Source organism: Aegilops tauschii, chromosome 3 (genome assembly GCF_002575655.3).
Source record: "Aegilops tauschii subsp. strangulata cultivar AL8/78 chromosome 3, Aet v6.0, whole genome shotgun sequence".
NCBI classification, from domain to species: domain Eukaryota; kingdom Viridiplantae; phylum Streptophyta; class Magnoliopsida; order Poales; family Poaceae; genus Aegilops; species Aegilops tauschii.
This window is the reverse complement of record NC_053037.3, coordinates 6,508,071-6,517,383: the sequence shown is the minus strand read 5'-3', so window position 1 is coordinate 6,517,383 and position 9,313 is coordinate 6,508,071. Positions and strand designations below refer to the sequence as shown.

Sequence of the window (9,313 nt, the reverse complement as noted above, 5' to 3'; positions counted from 1 at the left end):
TAGCACTCTGAGTTCAAATCCGCGCGCCAATGTGGAGCTGTCTAGAAACTACTATTGAAGACCAATATAAAGCAAATGGGACTCTCGCTGCTGCACCCAAAGAAGCCAAACGCTGGTCACGGCATTCTTCAGATTGAACGGATTGTGAGGACTTTGTCTTCTGTTCTACTTCGTGAAGGACCAAGGTATGGGTGGATCTTCTTACTTGTGCAATTGTAGATGTGCAATGACAGAAATGACTGATCTGATTAGGAGATCAAGCACCAGTACCTTTTTCCAATATTAATACTAGAGGAATGGTTTACTATGCTTAGATTGCTATGCTAGCCCACTTCTATTCTAATATGATTTTTACACAATAAATGCTAGCACTGATAATTAGCGAATATAATAGCAGTTTGATTTTTTATTCATCTATTGGCATAGATTGCTGGACCACAGATAGCCACATTCTTGTCAATTGATCTTATACTTTTGTAGTACCACATTATACTTGTATTGCGATATTGCTTACAATTGAAATCTTGAAGTATAGTTGCTTAAGTTAACCAAATAGTAAATATGCATTGGTACTAAATATGCACATAAATACTCAGTGGCAGCTCCAACTACAATTGGAATTTTTTTCTCACCGAATCACTGTTTTTTAAAATGACGATCCACATGGCAGGTCCAAAAGATACTCATCAAGCTCAGAAATTAGAAGTCTCCAGGAGAAACCCTTGGATTTAGGTGTGAAATTGAATAATCACAAGGTCAGGACATACTGGGTGAGTTAGCCTGAATATTCAGTATGTGCGAGTGCATCATGCTTCATACTCCCACTGTTGACTGGAAGTTGTGAAGCCTATTATTAGACATGCTTGGAAATTATTGTGATAGGTTCTATGGAAATGCTGTGAAAAATTCATACTTGATCACTTATGTATACTACTATGTTCTGATTTGTAGTTTTTGGCTACCATACATCTGCATATCATTTGTTTTATTCATATTGTTACTTGATGATGATGAAATTTATCATATGTGCAATTTCAGATCTAAATATAAATTGCTCTAAATTTATCATACATGTCGTTGGCTTAAAACAAATTATCATGTTATCTTTTGGCAAAGAATAGTATTCTTGTTAGATTACATATAACATTCCTATTAGCTTTTGTGTTTTGAGCTTTTAATTCATTTGGCTAACCTCATACTCTTCTGTTTTGGGGAGAAATAATCAGGTCTTGCGCCCAAATGTTACAATCCTCGTGCCAACAAAGCAATAAAGGAAAACAAAAAGGTTGCTATCTTGTCCCTTATCGCTTGGCGGAACAATCTGTTTGCATATATTTGTATTATCTGACTATTGGTTCAACTTTAAATAACACAGTGGTCGATGACAATAATAAGTCCCACAAAACTGGGCCCAATGGCATGCCACCGACTCAGACAGGTCTATTTATACGCGAGCCGACATGTGTGACGCATTTGAGTTACTCGTCTTCTTCGGATGATGAAGTGACAAACCAATCAGCTGTGATTTTTCCTACTAATAATGGTATGCTGACATCAATTGAGTACTTGGAGCGAGGAGAAAGCTCCAAAGGTAAGTCTATAAGGCGAAAGTGTGTGCTTATGTAATTTTGTTTACCCACTTAATTAATTCATCGTAAAATACTGTAGGGTGAAAGCGTACACGCGAAGCACTAAGATATGCTAGCCGTACCCCTCAACAAATCCAAGCAAGGCGAGAACGTGTGAGAGCACGTCGGCAAAATTTAACACCAAATGAGAAGGAAAGGGTTAATGCACAGAGAAGAGAGAAAAGACAACGCATGACACTTGACGAGAGGAATGCAAGCCAGCGAGTACGTAGGCAAAGTTTGACGCTAGATGAGAGGCAAGAAAGAAATGCACGCCAGCGAGCACGTAGGAAAATCCTACCACCCGAAGAGCGGCAAGCACTCCTAGCTCAGCGTAAAGCAAGCTACGTAGCCAAACGAGATACCCTCTATAAGGATTCTGTCGCAATGCAGTGCCCTAAAGGTTCGTTGGTGGGACATCTATCATCAAGCTCTTATGTCTTTAGCTGCCCAAGTACGCTGGCGCAAACTTCTGCTACGGTTCAAGGTAATTCTCACATACACATTCCTTTATCCACCAATTTTTTCAAAGATTGATCCGGTACTTTACACTATCATTGAAATAACTGGTAATCTTGAAAGCATACCTGAAACGGTGGAAGAGGATCACATAGTTTTCACTAACACAGGTATGCTTATGGTGTGGATGCCTTCTTTTCATTACTGATTACATTACATTTTTTTCAAAGGCTGAGCCGGTATTTTACGCTATCATTGAAATAACAGGTAATCTTGAGAGCATACCTGAAGCGGTGGAAGAGGATCACACAGTTTTCACTAACACAGGTATGCTTGTGGTGTGGATGCCTTCTTTTCATTACTGATTATATTATAACACACATTCAGAACCATCCTTATAACTTAGAATGGACAATTCATTATTGGCTCCCAATGGCTTCATATGTCTAGGTTCCCCAACAGAAAGCTTTGTTGCGGACGATAGTCAGTCTGAAGAAGAAGATGATGAGTACTTCATATTTGCTGGCAGAGGTATTGCCAATGTCGTGGATGCCTTACTTCCCTACATGTATTGCACAAAAACTGCAAGACCTATATAGCACTATTCATCTCATGTATATGTAGGTGATGATGAAGACTGTGATGACATGATGGATGCATTTACAGCAGTTCCTGATCCATATGATCGTGTCTATGAGAATATACCTGTAAGTACTCACACGCTGGCACCTAAACCTGATTGCAAGCATTGTGGTGCAAAGAGGTTCCAGTATGAGACAAATGGATTTTGTTGCCGGTCTGGAAAAGTTAAGTTGGCACACTTAGAACCACCCTTGGAACTTAAAATGCTATACACAAGTTCAGATCCCAATGCCGTGCATTTTAGGGATAACATTCGATACTTCAATGGACACTTTTCATTCACTACCCTTGGAGTCAGTCTGGACAACAGATACACAAACATGAAGTCAGGAGTCTATACGTTTCGACCTCACGGTCAGATTTACCACAACATCTTCTCATTTGGTCCAACTCAAGATGGGCCAAAGCATTTGGAACTCTACTTCTATGACGACGATCCCGGTTTACAACATAGGTTTCGGCGCTCCCTGAACCTAGACCGAGATGTCATTCGAAGGCTTGTTGACATCCTGAAGGATAATCCTTATTCTGAAATGTTCAGGAATCTAGGTGGAGTCGATGACCTTGAGGAATACCGTATTGAATTGAACACCGACATGAGGTTGGACCAACGGAGGTATAATGTGCCTATATCATCGGAGGTTGCAGCTATTTGGGTTGAGGGTAGTGAACTCTGTAAGTACTTTGAGCGTAGCATAGTATTGTTCGGCAACGACAACAAGAGATATAGCATCCAACCATATTATGGATGTTATGATCCGTTGTCTTACCCTTTATTCTTCCCAAGAGGGGAGATTGGTTGGCATCCTGAAATCCCAAAGAAAGGTGTCAGCTTGAATGAGATGCTTCAGTCCCGTCGCAGTGGTCGACAGAGTCTAGGTAATTCATATAACGAAAATAACATGTGTTAATGTTGTTTATCCTCATTGTACTTACTTTTCCTGATTCCCAATATTGTCCTTTTGTTATCTCTCATTTTATAGGTTCATATACAAATAGTCGATTATGCGTCTCCGTTAGAGACTACTATTGCTACAAGTTTCAAATGCGTCGTGGTGTATTTAACACCATGCTATACGGTAAACGACTATTCCAACAATATGTGGTTGATATGTACATCAAGGTTGAAAGCTCAAGATTGGACTATATAAAAAAACACCAGAAACAAATACGTGCTGATCTATACCAAGGTGTTGTCGATAGCCTTCAAGCTGGGGAAAACCGTGCGGATGAAGTGGGCAAACGGACTATAGTTCCTTCATCATTTATTGGGGGAATAAGAGATAGGAGACGAAGATACCTTGATGCCATGGCCTTGGTGCAAAAGTATGGGAAGCCAGATATTTTTTTAACCAGGACTTGCAACCCTAATTGGGATGAAATAATTAGTGAGCTAGAGCCTGCACAAACCCCACATGATCGTCCTGATCTTATTGTACGAGTATTTCGAGCAAAGTTGGAAGACCTCAAGATACAACTTTTTAAAAGGCACATTCTTGGTAAGGTAGCGGCATATGTGTATGTAGTTGAGTTCCAGAAAAGAGGTCTACCACATGCTCATTTCCTCCTAATCCTGGAGGGGAGGTACAAGCTAACATGCCCAGAGCAATATGACTGTCTCATATCTGCTGAATTGCCAGACAAATCCAAGTATACTGAGTTGTACAAAATGGTCGTGAAGCACATGATGCATGGCCCGTGTGGAGTCCTAAACCCCAAGAACGTGTGCATGCAGAAAGGTAGCTGCAAGAACTATTATCCATGACCATTTAATGTGTCAACCCTTCAGGGAAAGGACTCATATCCCATATATAGGAGGAGAGATGATGGACGCCGTGCAAAGGTACGTGGCCAAGAGTTAGACAATAGGTGGGTTGTTCCATATAATCCTTACCTACTAAGAAGGTATAATTGCCACATCAATGTTGAGGTTTGCTCAAGCATAAAAGCTGTAAAGTACCTCTTTAAATACATATATAAGGGGCATGATCGAGCATCTGTTTCTATCGACGAGGTGGATAGTGATAGGAACATTGATGAGATAAAGCAATACCGAGATTCCAGGTGGGTTACCCCACCAGAAGCATTATGGAGGATATATGGTTTTGACCTTAGTCAGATATTTCCATCTGTTAGACAACTCCAACTCCACCTCCCTAATATGCACATGGTGTCATTTCTAGCGGGCGCAAATCTGAATGATGTCCTCTCTCAAGAAGGAGCTTCCAAGACCATGCTAACTGATTATTTTGAGGCAAACAAGAAATATGAGTTGGCTCGAGGAATTTTATATAAGGATTTCCCATCTTATTTTGTTTGGATGTCAGGTGGAAAGTATTGGAAAAGGAGGGATGAATGCATGCAGATTGGGAGAATTGTGTCTGCACATCCAGGTGAAGGGGAGAGGTATTATCTTAGAGTGCTTCTAAACCATGTCACAGGTGCTACATCCTTCCAAGACCTTAGAACAGTGAATGGTATTGTTTACTCGACATTCCGTGAAGCTGCTGAAAGGAGGGGTCTTATCGAGTCAGATAATACTATCAACGAGTGTCTTGATGAAGCTAATGTTTTTCATATGCCATCTTCCCTTCGGAGGCTATTTGCCACTATATTGGTCTTTTGTGAACCCAGCAATGTGCGTGGCCTATGGGACAGACACATGGAAGCTATGACAGAAGACTATCGACTAACACAAATGTGCCCGCATGCAGTTGAGCAGATGTAGTTATTAGATATAAAGAGTATGCTTGAATCGATGGGTAAGGACCTATCATCATTCCCTCTCCCAGAAATTGACGAGTCATATGATGCCTCAGATAATGAGGCTAGGGAGATCATAGAGGAGTCCACGATAGAGGTGGACCCAGAACACCTTGGCTTGCCATCTTTCCTAAACCCAGAACAGAGATATGCATATGATGAGATACTTGCGACCATCAATAGTGGCCAAGGAGGTGTGTTCTTTGTTGATGGACCCGGAGGCACGGGAAAGACTTATCTGTACAAAGCACTACTTGCAAAAGTACGTGCCGAGGGTAAAATAGCTGTTGCAACAGCGACATCAGGCGTTGCTGCATCCATCTTGCCTGGAGGGAGGACTGCACACTCAAGGTTTAAAATACCATTGAACACCGAAGACGGTGGGGTCTGTAGTTTCACCAAGCAAAGTGGGACAGCTAAGCTTCTTATGAGGGCGTCCCTCATAATTTGGGACGAGGCCTCCATGACAAAGCGGCAGGCGGTCGAGGCCCTTGACAATAGCATGAGGGACATCATGGCTCGACCTGACTTGCCGTTTGGTGGAAAGACAATTGTGTTTGGGGGAGACTTCAGACAAGTACTTCCTGTTGTTCGTAAGGGAACAAGGTCCCAAATAACTGACGCGACGCTGCGTAAGTCTTACCTTTGGGAGAATATGAGACAACTAAGACTTGTCCGTAATATGAGGGCTCAAAGCGATCCATGGTTTGCTGATTACCTTCTCAGTGTTGGGAATGGCACTGAAGATACCGTGGATGATGATTACATACGGCTTCCAGATGAGATTTGTGTACCATACACCAGCGACGCCACTGATATTGATAAGCTTATTGAAAGTGTTTTCCAGATGACCCTAGAAGAAAACCTCTTGGATCCAAATTACATAACGTCCCGAGCAATTTTGTCAACTCGGAATGAGTACGTTGACAAGATTAACATGAAAATGATTGAGAGGTTTCCTGGGAGGAGATGATATACTACAGTTTTGATCACGCGGAGGATGATCCACACAACTACTACCCTGCAGAATTCTTGAATTCATTAACACCTAATGGGCTACCTCCCCATATCCTAAAGCTGAAAATTAATTGCCCTATTATATTGTTACGCAACATTGACCCAGCGAGTGGTTTGTGCAATGGGACGAGGTTGATTGTCCGAGGATTCATGAGGAATGCAATCGATGCTGAGATTGTGTTGGGCCAGCATGCTGGTAAGAGGGTGTTCCTTCCTCGAATTCCTCTTTGCCCATCAGATGATGAGATGTTTCCATTTAGGTTCAAGAGGAAGCAGTTTCCAGTTAGACTTAGCTTTGCTATGACCATTAACAAGGCACAAGGACAAACTATACCAAATGTTGGTGTATACCTCCCTGAACCGGTATTTTCACACGGGCAGCTCTATGTTGCTCTTTCTAGAGCTACATCTAGAAGTAATATGAAGATTCTTACTGTACCGGATAAAAAAAAGGAAGGCCAGTCCAACTCCACTGCAAATATTACAAAGAACATAGTCTACAAAGAAGTTCTCAGCATGTAGTCCAAGGTATAAATCACTCAAGTACAATTTGGTTGCCGTAAAAATTATATCTATCTAACTAGGGTCATGTGGAGGATTTACGGAAAGACAACTTAGATACTTGCTTTGGTGTTCATGATTTTTTGTAACAACAATTATATGTGTGTTTGAATTGTTTTTTAGTAGTTTCCTTTGTTACTCCCTTTGTTAAAAATAATAATAATAATTCAAACAATGCCGACAGCAGGTTGCTTTGTCATCAACGCATTTCATTTGGTTGGTAGCTCCACATCCAATTTTCAGGGCACACCCTGAATATTTGTTTCCTTTCTGTCTGTTATTGGCATTTTGTTTTTATTCGCATAAACCTGGTTGATGTAAGAAAGTTACAAGTAGTCCAGTACTAATATTTTCGTATCTACATGCATGTGCACTCACCCCTTCTAAATACATACGATTCAAAAACATCTTTTACTTAACAATTTGTTTCTTTGCTTCTGTACAAAATGTACAAGTGTTGTTCATTGTTTTTTCCTTTGCCTAAATATACTACAGAGTACATACCCTCTATAAGCTCCTTGTTTTTTCGTTTGTCTAAATATACTACAGACCATCATATATATGCAGTACTGATTACCTGATTTCCTTTTAGGTGAGAAGATGGATGAAGCCAGAGCTCGAGGGCCAACATTGTTAGCATAGATGGTTTTGAGCAAACGACTAAAAGAAGGTCCCGGGGATCCAACCAATGTAGTTTTGTGTGTTTGTCAGTTCCTAACATCTTGAGCAACCTTGCAGAAAGGAGCTCTTTGAGGACTGTTGTGACATAGATCCAGCAAGCTGGTGATGGTGGTGCAGGAAGTGTATGGGCGTCGACATGGCTGGAACCCCATGGTCATGAGACTAGCGATGTAGTCGTCGTCGTCCTTTTTGCGCTCTCCTGTGTTGGTCTATTTTGGGATTCTGTGTACAATATCTTTTTTTTTCTGTATGAGAGTTAACTGCAGTTTGTCAGGTTACTGGTTGACGATGCTCTTGTTCATGTTACCAAGGATGATGTAGGGAGTAGTTGTTTACGCTTTCGTGTTGGGTTTGGGTGGCTAATGCTCAGCCCGTATGGTGTGTGTATGTGCGTGTGTGTATTGGTTTGGGTGGCTAATGCCCAGCCCGTATGGTGTGTCTATGTGCGTGTGTGTAATACTGAAAAATTCTATATTGTTTGCATTTACTATTCATTTGGATGTATGTAAGCTCGGGAACATAATTGAATATTTGGAAAAGCATATTGATAACATACATGGGATGACCTGACATACGTCAATCTGAACACATGCATAGTTATTCCGTGCAACACACGGGTATCTTACTAGTTGTAAAAAAACACAAGGAAGGCATATACTCTCAGTAGTGATCCTTTTTTTTCCTACGAACTTGGGGAGCTTTATTGCTTCGGTAATATATGATTACAACCCTTTGGCTGCTGATAAAAAATGATGGGCATTCTTCTAGCCAACAATCGGACACCAACAAGGAACAGGCTTTAGCACAGAGGTCCGCCATCGCATTAGTATCCTTTGGGACATGCCTAACTGAGAAAGAAATAATACATGACGATTTCTTTCCTATTTCATCTCGAATTGTCACGCGAAGACCAGAGGTTGACAACCTCTAAACAATCCACTTCCATCACAACGTGCGAGAAGCCACGGAACTGTGCAAAGGTAACCCCTTCCCGTAGAGCCATGGCTTCATCAATTAGAGGATCCGTCACCCCGGGAATGGTTCACTCCATGCTCCCATGAACGCAAGATGAGATCGAGCAACACCACCTCGTCTTGCACATAGATTCACTGTTCGTTGCACCGTCCGTGTTGATCTTGATCCACCTCACGTTAGGAGGATGCCACTGGACTCTCGTTAATACACGCCGAGACTTTGGTAATTCAAGTATCAGTAGATCATCACGTACAGTTTTCAGTGCATGGACCGGATCAAAAGAGATTTGATCATGAGTCCAACGATTTCGCTTAGACCAGATTGCATGCATCACTATTATAATTTTGCACCTGTCATGGTCCGCAATCAACTCATCCACCAACACATCCTTCGCCCAGGAGGTTGGATGTAACCTTGGTAATTTGAGACCTAAGTAGTCTCTCGCCGCTGTCCAATATTGCTGAGCATGTGAGCAGCTTATTAACGCATGCTGCAGGTCCTCATCTACAACCTTGCATAAGTCACATTTCGCCGTATTATGATACTGTAGAGTAGCATCGTCAGGGGGAACGCCCCGAAGCACTCGC

At 41.6% G+C, this 9,313-nt stretch overlaps 2 protein-coding genes across 2 annotated transcripts; both read left to right on the top strand.

Moving 5' to 3' along the window:
• The first annotated feature begins 5,487 nt into the window (after positions 1–5,487).
• LOC109738388 (uncharacterized) lies at positions 5,488–6,465 on the top strand. Its single transcript, XM_020297486.1, has one exon. It carries the CDS (start codon positions 5,488–5,490, stop codon positions 6,463–6,465), a length of 978 nt encoding a protein of 325 aa, XP_020153075.1.
• A 194-nt stretch (positions 6,466–6,659) lies between these two features.
• On the top strand, positions 6,660–7,031 carry LOC109738389 (uncharacterized). Its single transcript, XM_020297488.1, has one exon. The coding sequence runs from the start codon at positions 6,660–6,662 to the stop codon at positions 7,029–7,031; it is 372 nt and encodes a 123-aa protein (XP_020153077.1).
• The last annotated feature ends 2,282 nt before the right edge of the window (positions 7,032–9,313 follow it).

Excerpts from the sequence above, each read along its gene's own strand:
- LOC109738389 (XM_020297488.1), top strand. The coding sequence starts at position 6,660 with ATGAGGAATGCAATCGATGCTGAGATTGTGTTGGGCCAGCATGCTGGT.
- LOC109738388 (XM_020297486.1), top strand. The coding sequence starts at position 5,488 with ATGGGTAAGGACCTATCATCATTCCCTCTCCCAGAAATTGACGAGTCA.